The sequence below is a fragment of the Musca vetustissima genome, unplaced genomic scaffold, assembly GCF_032173495.1.
Source record: "Musca vetustissima isolate MV318-11 ecotype Yass unplaced genomic scaffold, APGP_CSIRO_Mvet_v1 utg13749, whole genome shotgun sequence".
In the NCBI taxonomy this organism is placed as follows: domain Eukaryota; kingdom Metazoa; phylum Arthropoda; class Insecta; order Diptera; family Muscidae; genus Musca; species Musca vetustissima.
In genome coordinates this window covers 406,129-428,212 of record NW_026885959.1, presented here as the reverse complement: position 1 = coordinate 428,212, position 22,084 = coordinate 406,129, and the positions used below count along the sequence as shown (strand labels likewise).

The 22,084-nt window shown below is 32.9% G+C and overlaps 1 protein-coding gene across 1 annotated transcript in view; it reads left to right on the top strand.

Annotated features, from left to right (window-relative positions):
• The window catches only part of LOC133333316 (titin), a 173,513-nt gene that overhangs the window by 90,593 nt on the left and 60,836 nt on the right, over positions 1 to 22,084 (top strand). Inside the window, exons 16-19 of the mRNA XM_061541630.1 lie at positions 7,270 to 7,421; positions 19,673 to 20,642; positions 20,741 to 20,953; positions 21,080 to 21,340. Of these exons, the coding sequence (XP_061397614.1) occupies positions 7,270 to 7,421; positions 19,673 to 20,642; positions 20,741 to 20,953; positions 21,080 to 21,340 (1,596 nt within the window). The remainder of the gene's footprint in view (positions 1 to 7,269; positions 7,422 to 19,672; positions 20,643 to 20,740; positions 20,954 to 21,079; positions 21,341 to 22,084) is intronic.

Here is a 22,084-nt window from a genome sequence, read left to right as displayed (position 1 = left end):
AATATTATTAACAAACCTGCATAAAGTCCGAAGATGTTGTCTATCGGTCCACGTACCTCCCTGACAAAGTTCAACGTTAAAAATCAACAAAAGAATCCGATTTTTACACACCTTATTACTTATATCGAATGTCGATTTAGTTCATTTAGTTCCATTCTTTAGTTATATTTTCATCAAACATAAGAAACAAAGGTGTACGTATGAGGGCAGTTCGGAAAGTTCTTAGCCTAGCACAAAAAGCCCGGTTAAACAGGAAAAAGTTAAGTTTTTTGGAAACTTCCATCTCTGTTATGAACTCATGTTGAATTTTGTTTCGATCTGGCAACTCCTTCATATAGAAACTAGAAACAGATGTTCAAAAAAGATGCATCTGCAATGAAATCACGCATTTCCAATTTTTCCATTGTAAAATTTGCGGATGCGTCTTTTTTGGACACATGTTTCTATATGAAGAAGTTGCCAGATCGAAAATATTTAATATGTGTTCATAAAAGAGATGGAAGTGTCCAAAACACTTAACATTTTATTCCACGATTTTTATGCTAGGCTAAGAACTTTCCGAACTGCCCTCGTATTTTATTTTGATATGAACTATAGGACTTTATGTAACAGGCTTCGGAATTTCCGATTTGAGCCAAATATGCACCATTTTGTTGTATGATTTGTTGCTATTTTAAAGGTATTCCTCGATCATTTCTCTGATTTTATCGACATTTTCGACGACCGGCCTACCTGTGCGAGGTTTATCTTTAAGATCTAAAATGCCTGAACGAAATCTACGAAACAAAAATTGTACATAATGTTTTTTACTTCCAACGAGCATAAATCTGAAATTGTTTCATCGATACTTTACGAGAAATCTATCATTACAGCCATCTGCCGAAAAAATAATGGATTTCTTTTTCCCCAACCTAATATTACTTCCATATAACTCAATAATTGACTTTAGCAATTTGTTATGCAAATTTTATTCTCGTGATTTGTGCGAATAGACATTATTCTAAAAATAATATGTAGCTGTCATTGTACTAAATGTTTCATTTTATTTTTTATAAATTCTACATTTCATTTTCATAAAAAAGTCATTGTGGCTCATGGTCGGTCGCCGTATAGACAGACGCGAAGGTTTGAAAACAAAAAAAAACTTAATTAAATAAAATAAACGGCTAATAGATGCATGCCGGCAGTTGGTTGCATGGTTAGCTTTTGTAATTGAAAAATTATTATATAATAATATTTATTAACTACAAAAATTGTATGAAATTCCCCATTCCGATTGTTTTTTTTTGTTAACAAATTTCAATTATAAAAGCGATTAGGCTATTTTTAGCAAATAAATAATGAAAGCATGAAACGCCAACATTCATTGATTCAAATAGAAGTGAGCGTAAGAAGAAGAAGAAAAATAAAACAAAATAACGAACAATTTAGCTTACTCTACTGGCCATAGCTACCGCCACAGCTATAAATTTTCTTAATCATTTCAGATAATTAAGCTTTCAATTAAACGTGATCATCGTAACAACCAAATGGAAAATACAACTGAAACTAATGTTCCACTGATCGACAAGCCCAGTGACTACTGCCTTCACAAATATACTACAAGTATAGTTATGCCTCAAGCATGCCTCTTTAAAAAATAGAAAATAAACTGATAAGCAAACATCATGATGAAGTGACTCATAAAATAGCCCAAAACTAAAAAAAGTAAACTAAACTGAATTGATATGTCTATATTAATTAGAAGCAGTATTATGATGACCATTATCTATAAACGTCTAATTAGGTTAATTTGTCAAGTGGTGGCTGTTCTAATTTGCGTATCGAGAATTCAACAAATTGTAGTTTTTTTTTAATTTTTATTTTCTTATTTTATTTCATTATGGAAATTACATAGGAGGTGGATTTATTTCCTGTGGATGTTACAATGTTAATATTAGAAATTAAAAAAATGCGTTATGTTCGGCTGGGCCAAACTTTTTACATCCTCCATCATAGGTGTACTGACAGGGGCTTGAAATGAAGTTCAATAATTTGGGAAAGAGGGGTGAAACGTTCAATGTTGTACAAGTTCCGATATAGTCGAAAGGACTTGTATGGGTTCTAAATCTATAGAGCCGAAATTTATTGTTGAACAAATTTAAATTATTTATTGTTGAAAATTTGCAAACTACAACAATACAAGGAGTATTCAGACGGTACTTACCTTTTGTTGTCAGCAAATTAAACACACTTCAAAACAATTTAATTCAAAAATCTGACTCTGTCGGACTTTTTTATTGTTGAAATATTACATTGAATTTTTAATTTCTTGATCAGGCGATCCACTTTTTTCAACACCAAGAAAAAGAGTAGCATTTTTTGTATTGATGGGACCTCATCGATTATTTATTTATCGAGGTCGATAAGATCCATCTCGAATTCATATCGAAGGGGTTGGGCAGATTCCCAACAAATGTACTTTAAAACGAGAGGGATATTTATTTAAGGAATAAAACAATTAAGTGGTAGTTTGTCGACAATGCTTTGCAAGGATGTAACCCATTGGCCAGCAAAATTTCTAAAGTAGCGATATTTTTTTCAACTAACTTTTCAACAACACTGGGATGTATTGAACGGTGATAATGGGCGAGATCATTATATATGGACTTTTGTGAGGTAGATGACGTATTTAAAATTATTACTAAACGTAAATGGAAATAGTTTTAGAAATTGGTACTTATGTGTATGAAAAGTACTAAATGGTACAACATTTTGTACAAATTGGATTTTGGGGAACAGATAGAGCTGGAGTCTTGAAATTGGGAGTTAAAATTGAAATTAAAATGACTGTTGGGGCGTATGATTGAGGTAATTTACGAAATTCGTTCTTATGGGTACGAAAAGTATTAAATTGTACTAAAATTAGTACAACTTGAATTTTTGGGTGAACGGATAGAGCTGAAAGCTTGAAATTAAGATTACTGTTGAGGATTGAGCTATAGAGGCAGATCTGGAAATTCGTATTTATTCGTGTACGAAAAGTACCAAACGGCACTAGATTAGGTACAATTTGGATTTGGGTGAACAGAGAGAGACAGAGAGAGAGCTGGAAACATAAATTTTGGAATAATGGCTGCAGTTGGAGTGTAGAATAGAGATATGGAAGTATGATGGTTATGTGTACTAAATGGTACTATATTTGGTACATCTTGATTATGTATGAACGGGGATAGAGCTGGACTCTAGAATTTTGGAATTAAAATAACTGTAAGGCTGAGACCCTGAAATTTGAAACTGAGATTATTGTATGGAGGTATTTTTTAGTGTTTAGGTAGTTTATGTGTATGAAGAGTACTAAATGGTAATAAACTGGAATTCAGAATTATAGTACAACAAATTATACAGTATTCACTTATATTTTGTTCAATTATACAGTATTTCTATACAAAATAGTATTTTATAATTGATGGTATGGAGTCGTCTCTTAGGAAATTACAATTATTTGTTGAACCGATTAATAAGAGAATCCCATTTCCACCTTGCTGTTAGTTTGGTTGGTTTTTGAAGGGAAATCAGAGACCTCAAAGCTCTTGAAATTGAAGCAATAGTTATTTGAATCAGTGAATCAAATTACAATTGATTCACATTCACATTTAGCTAAAATCGTTAGCTAAAAAGCCTTTTTTATAAAATTAAACCCATCCCCTGACCCAAAATAATATTTTTATCTTATTTGACCATATAAATAAGTATGTATATATATCTGTTGCATTGGACCAACATTATCGTTTTGTGCCTCGTATTTTTTTATGAAATATATTTAAACGCATTTAAGTTTTCATAACAAAATGTTAGTTGAATAAAATTACGAACATTTTGTTTTTAAATTCCCTTCGTGCCGTACGAATTTGTTTACGACGACCTCTTTGATGAATATGAGTATGAGTACAATGTTTGACCGTGAACTTGATTGTTTTTGTTGTCGTCATGGCTCTCTCATTTTTTGTTTGTTTTGTTTTTGAGAGTGGATATAATATTAGTTATGTTTTTTACAATAGTTATGAACTACGCATGCGTTAAAGAGGAGATTAGAGATGCCAGTGGAAATGTTTATTGAAAGTGGGGAACAAACATCTGTATGGGAGGTCCAAAGACATATTTTTATATACAATAATATTTTTATTTACAATAAAAATATTAGTTTTTTTCTAAAATGACAACATCTTACTTCTCAAGTTAATGTTCTTTTTATCTGAAGCTTTATTTAACTTTTATCTTTTATGTTTTTTTTTGAATAATTATCAATATCGTTCTTTTTTACTTTTGTTTTTATTTCATTTTTTTTTATTTTGAGTTGATTATCAACATTTCGGTAGAATTTTTGTATACAAAATATTTTATCCGGTATTTTGTGGTTATAAATATATTTTTTTATTTCAACCGGTTGTTTACACAAAACCGTAATGATATGCATATTTTCGTATGTACAAATGTGTGTCTATATATTAGTATGACTTCATTTTGAAACTGATGGCTGCGAGTTGATCGTGCTCGTTCTATGTTTTGAAATAATTAACAACATTTTTCGTATCGTAATATCAGCAGCAAATATTTTGTTTTCAACATTCCAATGTAATTAACTCACTTTCGATAATGCAAATTAATACATTGCATTTTGTGTGCGTGTGTGTATTTGTGTTCGGTTTATCAAGAACATTTATTTGTAATTCCCTAAATTATTGCTGTTTTTTTTTTTTTAATAAATAAATATATAAAATTAAATGTTATAAAAAAAATTAAGCATTTTGGTTGAAAATTTGATACATTGGAACAGGGTGATTTATTTTAATTTTGTAGGATACAATTGGTATCCTGTTATGATCGCGATTCCGACCATGTTAGGAATGTATTAAGAACAGAAACTCTAGTACGGTATTGAATTACAGTAGAGTTTCATACAAATTTTAAAATAGATATGTTAAAAAGGTTAAGACTATATTAAATAAAAATTTAAGTTATCATCACTGGTTTACAAATACATACGAATATACATACATATACTGTTCTGTTATTTACACATTTTTTTCATTCACAATTTGTGTTATTAATAATTAGCGTAAACAACACTCTTAAGACATTGACCGCTTTTGTGGCCTAGACCAGCTACCATTTCAAGCGGCATTCCCGCATATTATTCTTAACAATTCTCTCTACTGCTCAATTGCTAGATATTACAGCAATGTGATTTTTGTTGTTACCACTACAACGTATATGTTGTTGTTGTTATCATTAGTATTGTTGTTGCTGTTTTTTTTTCTTTTGGTTTCTTCTTGGATGGTGTCATACTTTAAATAAAACGATTCGTTCGTACGTTCGTTGGTTCTCTTTTTCAATGTTGTTGTTTGCTTTTTTCAATTTTAAATTCCAATGGTCATAAACAACAAACAAATGAACTAAACTGTCAAACTGGCTTGTATGGGGAATAGGGGGGAAAAAAGATACAAACTTACAATAGCAATGACAAAATGACAATAACAAATAATCACAAAAATATTTACTGAGCTTTTTTCTTTCTTGATTTTTGTTATGACACCATCATCGCGGACTGTTGTCCTACCTCTCCATACATCTACATATATGGTGAATATACACCAGTCTCATCAAGTTATAAATGTGCTATAGCCTACCACCCTCTTTGTACGCTCCCCAATTGCGTCTCTGTTTTTGTTGTGCTCATGTTGAATTCTATTGAATTCAAATTGAGAGGTTTTGTCAGTGCTAAGCTAAGCTTTTATAAAATGTTTGTTGTTGTTAGTTCGTTTGTTTTTTTTTCAATTAATTTGTTTTTGTAGTTTTTTTTTGTGTTTTATTTTTTTTTTTCTGTTACGAATGTGGCGCTCTTTGGGCGGTGTTGATGGCGATCAATGATCGCACTAAAATTATACACACATTTTTCGTTGTTGACCTTCGAAAGTCTGGTCGAGAATATTTAGTAGTTGTCAGATTTTGTTGTTGTTGTTGTTATTTTAGTGCTCTTCTTGGTGACATATTTGGGTAGAAATACAGGCGTACGTAAATATGTACAGAAACCGTTATTAGGGTGTAATGGAAATCATATTGGAAAAGTTCAAATGTTAAATGTATTCGTAATAATGGGGTTAGTGATTATATTCATACAAAACAAATAAATATTTCATATGGAAATCGTGAATCCCATATAATTTGTTGTACTATAATTCTGAATTCCACCTCTATTCATACACCTAATATCTAGTTTATTGCCATTTATTTCCAATTATAGATTTTAGCAAATACAGGTTCCACATTTAGTTTCATTCAGAACTTTTCGAACACATTCCAAAAGAACCTCAATCATGCGTTCAATTAGTACTCGTAAGCACAAATTTAAGAATTCCAGATCTGTCTGTTCACCAAAAACCAACACTACCTCAATCCTGTACTCTAACAGTAATGTTCTATATAAGTTCTTCATCTTTACCCATTCACTAAAATCCAAATTGTAAACAAATTAGTACCATTTAGTACACATAGTTATGAACTTTCAAAACTACCTTCATGTCTCAATCCTACACTCCAACAGTAATTTTAATTTCAGATTTTAGGATTCCACACACAAAAAACTAATTGTACCATATTTAGTACCATTTAGTGCTTTTCGTATCCATAAGTGAACGAGGGAATTACATATTTTCGTTCTTTCGTCATGGACAAACCCAACTTCTAAAGAAAAAGTATATGTACGGTTACGTTTTCATTCGAAGCATATTGCCTAAAAAGGGTATTTATGTAAACTAAAATTGATTATCTTTCGTATTGGAAGTGAGAGAAATATTTTTTTATTGCAAATAATCCATTTGTCAATTCCTAGTCCAAAATAAATGTAGTTTTCAGATTCGAAGTTTTAGTTTAAAATATTTTCTATTTATTTTTGAAGTTTTTTTTTCATTTTCGCATTTATCTCAATTAGTTTATATTTTATAAAAAATATTCAAATATATTTCTGTATAGTTGTTATTTTTAAATTTCAATAGAACAATTTCAGCTACAACTGGTTTTTATATATACAAACAAATAACGTCACGTTATGAATAATGTATAGAAAATCAAAATTCACACCACCAAAGAACAAAATATCTTTGCTGTGGTTTTGTGAAAGGTATGACTGTTATCATTTGTGGTTTTATGATAACAACAAATTTTAAATTAATGTCTATTTCGATGCCTTTGATAAGTTTCTAATTTTATTTTTTTAATTTCTGTAAACAGGAAATACTCAGCGAATCGGAAGAACTTAAATCATCACATAAAGATATTGAGGCGCTCTCAAAATCAATCGTCACATTCCTTGGGGAAGTACACAAACCCTCGGCAGAGGCCCTACAGGCCAAATTGGATAACTTAGTGAAGCAGCAGCAAGAGTGAGTACAACTACAATAAATTACATTTTATCTATGCTATAAATTGTTGTAATTGTATTCATGATATGGTGATATAATTGAAATGGTTTACATTGAACAAAATCGACGAGTCAATGACAATGGTTATCAATGTCTGGTGTGTTTTTTGGTTGATTGAAATTCTGTGCGTGGTGAAGTTTTTGTTTTTTTTGGAAACTATCAACAACATCTTTTTGTATTGTTATTCTTAACTGGGCATAACATTTTCATGCTCAACAAATAGTTTACATTCGATTTTACAATTGATTTTTGTTCTTTGGGTAATTATTTTTATGTACCGGAAATTGATTTTTGCCAAAATGGAGTTTAATTAAAGAATTTGTAAAGTACATTGTCCCGCCATTGGCCCATGGCTATGTGTGTTGACAGTGTCATCTGCAGGCTGATTATTGCCCAGATTGGTTTGGCTAGCTAGCTGGCCACTGAATGCCACAACAATTGGCCACTGCAATGGTCTAATTAAAAATAGAAATTCAAATACTTGAATTACCATCCGGAGATTTGTCTTTATACCGGCTAGACGCTAGATGTGCGCTTTGTTTGTTGTTCGGTCTGTGTGGCCGTTTTATTGCCATGTAGACATTCAGTTACTTTCTGAAATTTCCGGAAATAGTTTGTGTCATTTTTTCTGGAACAGATTTTGTAATATGAGCACACATGTGGTTTTAACCATTTACAAGCGTTTTAATTTTCATATGTCTGTCATTTTGTTCATTCGTTCGTCTGACTGATTTTTCGTCTTTGAGTTTTTTTTTATTTTGCTTTACACTGAAAATTCATTGCTCATCGTCGTCATTGTTGTTAATTTTCTTTTGTGTTTAATTGCATTTTCTGTATTCGAATTTTACTGTTGAAAGCAATTGCAAGAAAGAAGCCAGGCGCGTATTTTTTTCAACGACAAGGTTGGCATTAAACGTTGAATGTGTTTTTTACGTTTGGTGGCAGTAGGCTATACTACTTATTTATATCCAGTGTCTGCTGTACAAAAAGACGAACGGATCGGATTTATTAAAAAAGGTCTTGTTATAATGACTGGCAGTACTTCGTTATAATTTGACTTCAGCATCTAGTAGAAAATATAGGATTTTACCGATAATTAAATGTTTTTTTCTTCTGTTTATGTCCAATTTCGAACAAATTTCAAAATTTTTAGAAATAAAGATTCCGAAATTTTTATATTTATTTTTTCTTGGATTTTACATAAGCTGTATGTAATTGTTGTAATTTAAATATACATTACTATTTAAAACGAAATAATTTCTTTTTCGCCACCATTTACCGAACACCCTGTTTACTGTTAATTTCCTTCTCTCTCTGTGTTGGTGCATACAAAAGAAATCACTTTATTGCCAGTCATTAAGATTATCACCGTTATAAAGTGTTTTACCTTCTCGTAGTGCATCCAAGCATTGTGCACTCACTCGTAATGTTAATATGACTTCATGAAAGCCCCCAACAAGATCATGTGGCGGAAACATTCTCAGTTAACAATGCGTTTGAAAGCAACGGATCAGTGACCTTGTGGAAAACATAAAAATATATCTGCATTATTTTTTAACACATTAAAATAATTAAACTAAATAAAAAAGATTGTTAAAAAGTTGTACTACATTTTTTTAGTATGTTTCGCTCCAAATCCAAAACAGTTCGTTTTACTTGATTTCAAATTCCTTTAGTCAAATCTGCTCTGGAGAATGTGTTTAATGTATTAGACCCCAAAAGCGTTGTGCGTTTGTGTTTAATTTTTTAGCAGGGGGCTTATAATCCATCCATAAATCTGCTATATTCTCTCAAAGCATCTAATTTGCTTTGAGAGAATCTACAAATTTCGGAACACGTAGCGCAAAAATGGTATTAGGTTGGGGAAAAAGAAATCCATTATTTTTATATGAACTATAGGACTTTATATAACATGCTTCGGAATGTTCGATTTGGGCCAATTATGTTTCCTTTTTTTGTATGATTTGTTGCCATTTTAAAGGTTACTTCACAATCCCTCTCTCATAGAAGTCCTGCTTTCTATTTGCAAAAAAACTCCCTAGATACCAATTTTTTTATCATTATAGAAATTTTGAAATGCAAGAAAAATATGATATTCCAGAATGTACGGTGGATGCCTTAAAACTTCCCAACCAAGCTCCCGAAGTTTCTGGTGAGTCACTGCAGCTGTGTATGACCTAGCGTTGTCCTGGTGGAACACGACACCTTTCCTATTAGCCAATTGTTGCCAGTAGTGATGGGAATTTAGCGGTTGGCCATATGGAAGCAACTCATGATAAATAATCTCATTCTAGTCCCAAATGCATAGCAGAACCTTCCCGGCCGTTAGTCCTGGTTTGGACACCGTTTGAGGTGTTTCACCGCTCTTTGACCACGCTCGTTTTCGCACAGGGTTATCTTATGTGATTAATTTCTCATCTCCAGTCACCATCTGTTTAAGAAATGGGTATACCTTATTCCGTTTGGCCAAGGCTTCGCAGATGGTAATTCGATCCATCCTATTTTTTTTCTGTTAATTGGTGTGGCACCCAAACATCGAGTTTCTTTTTGAATCCTGCTTTGTGTAAATGATTTAATACAGTTTTATGGTCGCTTTTAGCTCCTGGGTGATGTTACGACTGCTACCATGCCGGTCAACTTCGATCATTTCTCCGATTTTATCGACATTTTCAACGACCGGCCTACTGGATTTATTTTTCTCCATCCTAATATATTAATATCCGTTGGGAAATGCATAGTTTAGCATGCAGTCTATGAAGAAAATTGACCGATCGGTTAGCAATGTCATATATCTCAGGAATGTCTTTATATGTCTTTGTAGAAAATTGTCTTCTGTCTGTCTTGAAATGTATTGATTGAATCTCTATATATATAAAAATACGTGTATGTTCGTGTTCGCTAAACTCAAAAACTATTGCACCGATTTTGACCAAGTTGTATGTACTGGCACTATGGGGCGTGAGGAGTGTTTCTGTGTAGTTTGAAGTTCATCCGACAGATGGCGCAAACTTGAGAACTTGTGTAATTATTTATACATAGTTACAATTCTGAATTCTGCCTGATTTGAATACATAAACTAGATGATGAGTGAATCACGCTTGAGTCACTTATATTGCATTTGTGTGGAATAAAAGTTCTGCGACCAATTCAATCATTTCCAACTACAAGCCATTTATTTTTCAGTCACGCGTGTCTGCATGCATATGTCTGAAGTACAGAATCTCTTTAATGGGAGCCTGTGTGTTGAAATTACAAAAACATATGAAAGTCATTTTTGTTTCGAATGCCTGGCTGATATTCAAGAAGTCAGAATGGGGAATACCCGCCAGACTGAAGACAATTGCATTTCGGATCGATACAATGTGCTGTTGTATTCAAAAAACAGATGTTTGTTTTTAACATTCTCCTAATGGAAAATAAATATTATCATTGTGATTGTCAGAACTGTCAGCACAAATGGAAATTCAAGTTGGTTTGGTGTCATTTTTAGAAATGCTCTTTACAAAGGCCATAACTGATAAAAATTACACACAACGTTTCTAGGTCAGATTGCATTTTTGGGTTTGAAGTGTAAAACTTGAAATATCTCGACAAAATTTAAAACAGATCTTTTAAGTACGTGATTACTTCGATCTGATCTTTATTGTTTTATTTTTTCGGCAACTGTGTCTCCCCATTTTTTTTTTTCATTATTTGTTTAATTTGTTGTAGCTGCTATATTTTGTGTATTTTTCATTTGCGTTTTGTATGCACACAGCCATGCCAGATAAATAAATAAATATACAAACAGATTCCGTTGATGGATATGATGTCATCTTTTAGCCATAGCCTACCCGGTCAGCCTCTGGCAATGTTATAATACTATTTATATAAATTGCTACATTCAAAATATGCTTGTTCAGAATATTGCGACTCTGTGATCTCAGCTAATGATAATAATTGTTTTTTTAATTATTGTCAAATAATTGTTTTTTTTTTTATTTAAATGTCATTTAATCAATTTTTTGTTAAGTTTAGTTTAGAATTATATTTCAACAACTCTATTTTCTCGATTCTTGAGTTAATTGTTTATTGTGCTGCCTTAAGTTTATTATTGACATTGAAATGTGTGTCTGCTTGTGTTTGTAGTTTTTGCTCCAAGCTAACAAGTTTTTTCGTTTTTGTATTGCATTCGATCGAACATCTTTTCCGCATATTCGATGTTTGCGGGTTTGCATATTTAAATTGTATTTCAATTTGATTTATTTCTCAAATTTATATATGTATTGAGTTATTAATTAAAGTCAATACAACTGTCTAGGTTATTGTTTAAGTTAAGATCACGACTTTTGTTGTGAACGACGGGTTAACAAGGTTAACAGAAAAAATACTAAGTTTTGATGGCGGTATACTAAAGTGGGGAAGAGGTATACCAACCAAAACTACAAAGGGGTTTTGTCTGAAATAAGAATTTAACTCTGTAAGACTAACGGTTGTTCGTTACCACTCTATAAATTATTTTTTTTTTGCCTTACAGTTTCTCCTGTATTACATTAGGAATCTTATCTAATTTTGTATATTTCACAATTTCCCTTGACCCACCAAAAGAAAAAAAATCTTAACTATAAAAGATGGGAGGCGAATTAAATATTCTGCATATGCCCTCTTAAACGAAAGGTGGCTGTCATGATCACCTTCATCATAAACATTATGACAGCGCCACCACAATCACATTTTATTAACAGCAGCAGAAAGTGTGAAATCATTTTCGTAGAAATTCATTCACATTTGCCGGCAAAATACAATTATTATTCGCATACTATGGCATGAATGCGATTTGTATAAGTATGTGTATTGGGGTTTCTACGAGAGGTGCATATTGTAAACAATAATAATAACAACAAAAACAATAATAAAAAAATAGAAACAAATATACAATATATGGATGTATGTATGTATATACAATTCATCATTCAATATTTTATCTGCAGTGAGCGAAACAGAAAACACATTTATACACACACAAACCCTCCATGTATGGGTGTGAGTGTGTGTGTGTGTGCAAAAGTTCTTAGACGACTAATAGACATACATGTAGATATTTGTTTACGACTAGCATTGAACAGTTGTACGGTACTAAGTTTTTTGTGGTCGAGTTGGAGCCTATTGTCTATCCACAACATCCCCCACCCCCCCTGACCCACCCCATTTTACGATTTGCCGACATTCCCTTAGCTAACAAATCAAACACATGTTTGGTTTGCATTTCGATTCGTTGCTATGTATTTGTTGTTATTGTATTTATTGTGTGGGGATATTCTCACGTTATTTTGTATTCGAACGAACGAGGAGGCAAACGAAAGAAAAAAAAACAAACGCAAGCAAAAAAATTCAATGTTTTTGGTTTCTGTGTATTTTTTTCTATTAAAGGCAATGAGGTAATCACATAATTATAAATTATTTTTAAACAATTTGTTCTCTAGCATCAAAAAAGAGTTTTGTTTTTGTTATTATTTGTTATTGTTTTTGTTGTTATTACTACTACTTCTGGTTTCACTTGTCAGTACTCTAAGAGAGAAAGAGGGGGAATGTATTTGGGAGATAGACTTGTATTGTATTTGTCACTCACCAATTCGGAACAGTGCATCAACTTGGCGATTTAAAGGGACGAATTAAGAAGACGAATTTCGAATTTCTAAAACATTTCTAGAAAAAGAAAAATAATTTGTCAACAAAAATATAATTATTTGCATTTTTGTTATGCATTTATTCTCTGACTTAAGAGAGGCGTATGATTAATGCAGGTGATTGTTACTCATACGACGCAAAAATTGTATTCTCGATAGCAATAATAAATTAATAAAAAAAAAAATAAATAAAAAATATACAAATATGAATGTGTAAATATTTATATAAAATAATTTTTATTGATTATCTTGCTCATAATTAACGAACAAAAATAGTTAGTTTCCACAAAATGTATAATTGCGAAACCAAATGCAACCAAACAATTTTATTGCAGATTAATTAGTGGGTGTACCATATTTGAACACCCTCGTGTCCATTCGACGTGCTGTGAATATTTAAGATTAATTGTTTCTTTTTTGTTTGTTTTTAATTGGAGATAGTTTCACTTTTTTTACAATGAATCATAATATTGACATCACTGATGATGATGATGTAGCAGTTCAGATATTGAGAGTGAGCATTTTGCCATTATAGAGACCGGTTGGAAAAACTCACCACAAAGCTTTTCGAATTCTCTTGATCCCCAAGCAATTCTCTCCGGTTTATAAAAAAATTGCCGGCTTTTTTTTGCATGTTATCGCTTTAATAAATTGCATTCTTATCTCAAGAAATGATAAATGTTAGTGGACTTCATGGACGGCAACACGTTTTTCGTGAACAAAATGACAAATCTATTCGAAATATACACTATTTACCGATTTCTAGATATCCATATACGCACACACCAATGTAATTGATACAAATATGTGAGAGCACAACTAAATAAAGAGCAAAACAGAGAAATTAAAATAAAAAAAAAAATAACAAAAAAAATTAGAAATCGCCAAAATTAAAATAAATAAATAAATTGTTCTGTAATAATTCCTAAATTGTATTTTTAGTAGTTTTTATATTAGAGATGTTCAGATCTTTTTCGTTTTTTTAATTTTTTAAATAATAAAAATAGTACTGCGAAGAAGAATTAAACCCCCCAAAAAATATGTCATCAATCAATGACGTTTTAAGTAGTGGTAGGCCATAGCTTTTTTCTAAGTAAATTATTATATTATTAGTAATTATTGTTTAAACAAACATTTTCAAATTCATTTATAATAACTGATTCATTTTACAACTTTTGTAGGAAATCTTTTTCTGAGATTTACTAAAACCTGCATAAAAATATAATAACATGTTGCATTTCTTCTGACATATGAATTATAAATATCTTTAAAACCCTGCATGTTCACGATTTTTTGGCGTATGAGATTTAACTTAAGTACATGTACATCATATGTACAAATATGTCAGATTTCATAATAAATATTCTTGTATTCAAATCTAAAGATTTTTTTACAAATAGAAAATCGTCGAAATGTAATAAGCCATTGTTGTGAGGGTAACACTCATTCATATCGCATTCTAATTGAAATTGAGAGTGAGAGAATAGTTTAGTGTGCGTGTGTGTGTTTGCCCATGCTATTGGCATTAATTCTCTGCAAGACATTAAACCAAAAGCTCTTTTTGCTCCGTTGAGTGTGGTGAATTTCTTCGTTTCTTAACGTCTCGTTGTTATTGTTGCTGTTGGCTTAACACATTTCAAGTTATTTTTTTGCCAAAAAATGTATGCGATCGTTATTTCCGTACTTTTTGCTGGCTGCCGCATTCAGTGTTAATATAGTCTTAGAGATAAGCAGACGTGTTTTTACTGGATGGCTGGAAATTGAAAGCAAGCAAGCAAAAATTCATACAACGCGCACGCATAGCAAAGAAAGAAAATAAAAGAGATTGAATAATTTTTTATTTTGTTGAAAAAAGAAGGAGGAATTTTCTAAAAGAATTTTTGTGTGAAAAAATAATACCAGAAAGATAAAAAAACTATAGATTTTTGTGCGTGATAAGAAGCAGCAGCGGACACCAGGCAAGCAAGGAGACGCTTGCTTGCCTTATTTTTGGAAACATTTTTGTTACGAAAACAACAAGTATAAAATCTTTGACCTTTTGTCTTGCTAATCTTTTCACATAACTTTCTTTTACCACCATCGACACAGAGAACCAAACCAAAGGAGAAAAACAAACGAGACGGAACAGAAGAAAGTTGGGATTTTTAAATCCTTAGAACAACGGCTGTGATATCAATCATACTCGCCTGCTTTGTGGATTACCAAGGCGTATGATTGATTTGTTCTATTATTCAAGGCGGAACAAGCGGAACTACTGTCTTACGTTTAGAGGCATACTTGTAGCATTTTTGTTGGCTATAATCCCAGAGCACACTCCAGCCTTTTATTCATTCAAAAGAAGGTTGAGTAGTTGTGCCGAAGCTGAGCTAAACCAAACTCAGGCGTCTCCATTTCAACCACACATACAACCTACGTTTTTTATTGTAAAATCCTTGTCGCAAGGAATTTATTAAGCCAAAAGACGTCTATAGAAAAAGGTGGGTTCCACTGCGTAATGTCGCAGAACCGTAGAGAGACCAGCTGCGAAGCTGGCTTTCTAGAAAATCGCATTAAGTCATCTTTTATTTTCTACGCTCGCTCGTTTTGTGAATATCGGGTCTGACTTCATTTAATATTTATAATTCGTTCGCAAGAAGCACAAGCGGCGTCACACAAAACAATAGCGGCCGCGGCGGCTATGTTAACAGCAAGTGATTAACAAAATTATAAAAACGAGTTGAAAACTAAATGCAAAAACAAGACAAAATAACTCTACAACAACTGAATATGTATGCCTGACTATTTATTTGAGAGGAGGTCGGTCGGTCGGTCATTTACTTTCTGGCAATGCCAAAAAAAAGAAAAAATATTTTAAGCATTAATGCTAAATGAAACGAAGTCAATTCGCCTGACTTTGGCTGTAGCTGTTTTGCCTTTGCATTTTCAGTTGTTGTTATTTTGGTTTAAGAAAATTCTTAAATCCCAAGTCCGTCCCCCCTTCAAGAGTTTTCCTTCTCAAAAGAGTTTTGTGTAGTTTCGTTCGAAGCGGTTTGGCTGGCTGGTTGTCGCCTAGTCGTAAGTCAAATAACACAACAATTGACCTAAATTTGTTGCCGCAGATATATTTCTTTTCGGCATTTCTTTTTTTTTTTTGCCATTTAGGTGCCATTCACTTACAAAATAAAAACAACGACTACAGATTTGGTTGCCTGGCATTGCTTTCTTGTGTAGTTGCCTATCGAAATGGCTGTCTGGTTGGCTATATGCAAACTGCGCAAAAGTCATAAAATCAAACAAAATGTGAAAAAAATGATGTCTGCCGCCTGCCGGTTTGTGAATGAAGGAGTCAAACGAAGTAGCCCAAAATTCGTTGAGTTTCGAAACCCAACTAAAGAAACTTTCATTGCTAATAATCTGTTTGCAATAATGCAATTTATCAAATATTTAAAATGAACCTTTCGTTTTTTTTTTTTGGTTAATAGTCTTGAAGACTTCAAAAAACCAACCATGGCTAAAATGTTTGCAAGCAACATGCTAATAAATCTTTTAATTTTCTAACATGAACGACATGTTAATGGCCGCTTGTGAAAGTTAAATTAAAATTTAATTTTCTTTATGATTATAAAAATGACAGAAAAAATCAAAACTTTGTAAAATATTAGTCATTTTTTTTTTGAAATGTTAATATGCAATGTATAGAAATGTATACATAATTGATTGCACCATAAATTATAGTTGTGCTTACTGTAAAAATTTTTACCAAAACTATTTCTTTTGAATGCAGAAAAATAATTTATCAAATTGCTTGACAAATAATGACAGCCAAAAGATCACTTTTCACCAGAGGAAAATGTTTTTGTTTAGTTTCCCCTTTCAAGGTTTGAAATTCCAAACATTTATTTTTAAATATTCAAAGGGGAACCAGTAAAACACTCAAACAAAAACAATTGTCATAAATTCTCTTCACACTAAATTAACACAAATATTCAATAGTGCTAATCCTTTCTGGTTTCCAAATTTTTCTTCTCAACGAAATCATGTGTGCAGACATATTACGCTGTTTTATTGTTATTAATCTAGATTGAGTTGTGTGTTTTTGTTTTTGATTTGTATTTGTATTATGAGAATTAAAAAAAATACAATAACAATAGATTTTTGGCTTCTTTCCAATTGGAAAATTTCTTCATAACTAAATTTTGTTTCATATTTGGCTAATTTCATCATGGTGCCTGGCCTCAGGACAAACACACGTCACAAGACATCATCATCGGCGAGGCAACGTGACATTAATATTTTCATCTTAAAAATATATATACGTATTTGTATATGCATCATTCAGCTACCACTGTATATAAATACTACGAAATTAATTTCACTTTCTTCTGATATTTTTTTTATATACAATTTTGTTTATTCATTTATTTATTTTTTTTTGCTAACTTGTCCAAACAAGGTGTGTCAGCTAGTCAATTAAAAAGGCAGCAAATCAACTGAAACTCAAAATAGAATGACATTAAATGATGATGATTCTTGCCTTTCAAAAATTCCAATATTCAAATTTTATTTGGTTTTTCGAACCCATTGATTCATAGCAGAAAACAATGTTTGCCAAATTTGCATTTTTTGTTTCATTTATCATTTGCAAAGTAACCTTTTTTATTTTATTCATAACGCCTTTAAGACATTTTTGGCAGTGACGTCACTCCTAAAATTAAAAAAAAAAACATTTTTTTAAAACTATGTAGAGTGTGTATGTTCGTTTTTTTGGTACGTTTTCAAATTTAACAATTCTCATAAAACGCATATCAAAATAAAAACACAACAGTGAAACAAATTAAAATAAAAAAATACCGAAATTATCTAAAAATAATCGTAAAAGCACACTACACATTTAAACACATACACACACGCACACACAATTATGTTGGGGCATGGCGTTAGAAAATGAGGCCGGCATTTTTGTTGCTATAATTTTGTTGTTGTTTTCATTCAAGCATTTTCCCAATAGAAACAAATGAATATCAAAGCAACAAGAGATTTCAAAACACCTTGTCAGTCACAGAAATGGGAATCTCTTTTATACAAAAAAAGGCTGTTTTCTCAACCGCTGAATATTTCTTCGGAAAACTTAAGAGAATATCAGATGAGAAACATTTTCTCAAACACATTTCCCGTTGTCAAATATACTCTGTATAGCAGCTACTAAGAGAAAGACGATGCGTTTATGGCGAAGTATCCTCCGTCGCCAAATTTAAAATCAAATAATATCGTACAAAAATATAAACAATAATCACTTCCGCTACTTCATATTAGTAAACAATTATAATTTGATTTGTAAACCACATCTACATTTTCGAATACCCTTGTGATTCGCAAACAACATTCCTCTCACCTAATCCATTTGGAAATTAAAATAAACAGACTAATTGTTCCACATTAGTGTCAACCTGTTAAGATATTCTCATCTCTATTCTCCACGATTCAATGATAAAGAAGAGAATACGCTTTTCATGGAATATTTATGAATTATTATTCTACCCGAAATACATTCAACAATTCGAAGGCTGATCTCCCTCCTCCACATGATCAAGAGACCGATCTATCGGTGCGCCATTGGCAAAACAAAAGACATTGAAGGCTCTTCGAATTAATTCGGTATAAGAGTTCCGACCGAACATCATATGCCATGCCACCACCATTCATTTGTTCGCCCTAACATGGCCAACAACGTTAGCCATTGGCGCATGTGTCTGTCGTGCTCTCTCCCTCTCTTCTCTATTGACCGTGATGAATGAATCAATTCAATGTTCGAATTTTCGAATTCGAATATTCTTTTTGTGGATGATGATCTGATGGCTGGCGGCCTGCTGCTTGGCCCTTGTGTGCGAAATATTGCGTTGTTCACTTTGAGTAAAAACTTGTAGCTAAACAGCCGCATTTACTTTTTCCACGGCAATCTTCCCAGCCTTTTTGAGAGCTCTCTTGTGTGGATACAAAAGAAAAACAGAATTTTATTGAAAACCAAAAAAAAAAAAAAATACAATAATAATAAATAATAACAAAAACAAGCAATAGCAATTGTTTTACATATATGCAATATATAGTATACACATATATGTGTAGCAAACAGCGAATAATACTTAATAATACAACAGCCGAACGAAATAAACACGTCAAAATTTCAACAGTTCAAGAAATAAACCAAACAATAAGAACACCACATTGCTTGGGCCTATAGTGTGCTGCGGCTAAAATAATATAACCGCCACACCAGCCACCTCCGCCCCTCCTCATCGACGAGTTGTCTACAAAGTAGGAACAAAAAACCGCCAAGCTGATATTCTTCACCAAACGGGCAGCGGTGATGACTACGTCATTGACTACAAAAAGAATATAGATTTGGAAGCCATTTGGAAATACCATTATATTTGTTGTCGTTGTTGTTCTTGCTTTGAGTATAGCAGAACCGCGTGCTTGGATACTACAGCCAAGCAAAATAGAAATTCTATCAATTGTGTCATTTAATATTTGCATTTATTTCAATATTTTTTGTTAACTAATTTTCAGATTGAACGACTCTTTGCACGATAAGGATCGTCAGGTTGGTCGTGACTTAGAAGAAATCGAGACCATCTTCCATAAAATCTCTACACTACAAGACAAATTCAATACCTTGTTGGAGGAAATCCAGGGTGTTCATGCATTTGACGAGAATATTGCCAAAATCGAAAAACAATTGGAGAATTTGGATAGTGAAGTCAAGAAGACCGTTAAAGAAAGCCAGGACCTAGTCAGTACAACAAAGGAGTTGTACTTGAAGAAACAAAATCTCGTACCCAGTGATATCGATCAAGAGTTTACCGCCCTCGAACTGCTATCGGAACGAGTTCAAGGCAACATGGAGTCGAAACAGAAGGAATTCAAACGTGCCAAAACCGTACGCACAGACTATCTGGCCGGTGTCGACGAAATACAGAAATGGCTAATGCAGGCGGAAATAGAGGTGCAAGACCGCACCCTGGCACCGGCACAAATGAAGGAATTGTTGCATCGCATTAATCAAGAAATCACCGGCATTTACGAACGCTTCACAATGGTAAAGACCAACGGCCAATTGATCATCGACAACTGTCGCAGCAGTGATGAAAAATTGCTGGTACAGACCACAATCGATCAGCTGGCCCAACAGCTGGGACAAGTCCGTTCCTGGTTGGATGAAAAGAAACAACAAGTTGGTGATAGTTTAGATGCCTGGACCCGCTTTATGAATCTGTATCAGATAGTTATGGCCTGGGTGGCCGAAAAACGTGTATTCCTGGAACAAAGTATTGAACTGAAGACCCTGTCGGAGGCTCGTAGTAAACTCAACGATTATGTGACGGCTGTGAAGAGTATTAAACCCATTGTCAAACATTTAAGTGAAATGGACAAGGAATTGGAACACATTGGTCAGGTGACAACAGTTGGCGATCTCAAGGATAAACTGCAAGAAGCCGAGGATGCGAAGGTTGCTGTGGAAGCAGTATTGCTAGAGAGGGTAGGCTGTTGCAACAAACACACACACACACAAACTTGGTTCAACCTATTGGCGGGATAATTTAACGTCAACAACGTCTTTTTCATATTTCATTGCAGAACTCATTGCTACAAGAAGCCTGCGAAGAATGGGATCAATGTGAACGTAAAATTAAGGATATACGCAGCTGGATAGAAAAAACCAAACAGTCTTTGGAATCGCCACAACACAAAAAGAAACCCCTTAGGGATCAGTTGGGCTATTGCGAGAAGACAATGGCCGATATTAATGTACAGAAGACGAAATTAAGACTGTCTATTGAAAAATTGGAGGTAGGTTGTGGACAAATGATCCTCGAACAGCTACCACGTATTTGGAAATGTAACATTTGACTCATCTCAAAATCTTCCCCGTTTTCCCTTTGCCTGTCTTTTCTTTGCTTGTCTGATTTCTTTTAGGTCCACTTTAAAAACGGTATGGGTGGAGATCCACGTCTGAGCGAAAATGTTGATGATTTGTTAAAGGTTCTGGATAGCTTGGCTGGTCTGGTGAAAACCACCAGTTCTGGCTTGGAAGAAACCCTGCAACAAATCGATGTATATCAACAACAAATGCAAACATTGAGGCAAAAGATCATTCAAGAGGAACAACAGTTGAGGCTGGTCATGGCACCCACATATCTGCCACATGATCGTGAGCGTGCACTGGCCGAGCAACAGGTACGTACCGTTTTATTTGCTACCATTTTTCCTTTTGTATTAGAAGAAAGTTAGGCAAATTTAGGCGCAATTTCCCCCATGAAAAGGAAACAAATGAAACCACAAAAAAAGTTAAAAATCTCCTAGGTATTTAGGGATAATCATCATACTCATTACAATTTATCAACAGACATCCATCTGTGTTACATTTGCATTTAATGTTTTAGTTTAGTTTGGAGCTCTCAACCCTAATGGCAATGAGTTATGGCTCTTTGTTACTAAACTAACATTTAATGATGAAACGCTCAGAAATCTAAATAACCCAGCAAACAGTATTACAGTTATAACAACGAATACTAAAGTGACACCTAAAAGAGAACAGTTCGTTGCACGGTGGCTGCCTTGAAATGAAGCAGAAGAACAATTTGTTAGATTTTGTTCGTTAATAAAAAAATATTTTTCGTTTTCTTTTTTTTCCTTTAATTTTAATTTTAGTTTCAATTTTGAGTTTGCTATGTGTTAGTTTTTTTTTTTTGTTTTGTTGAGTTGCGTCTTCATCAGCAGCCTTCGTATTCATAATTTCACTAATATTTTGTCATTTAAAATCATGACAAAAGATTTTGTGCGCCCCGATCATGGTCATGAACCTAAACATCTCTTTTGCTATTCACAGCAACAAAAACTCAGACTCATAAGCATTCATACATACATATGCGATCATTGTCATAATATATTACAACATTTTTCATGTGAATATCTAACAAA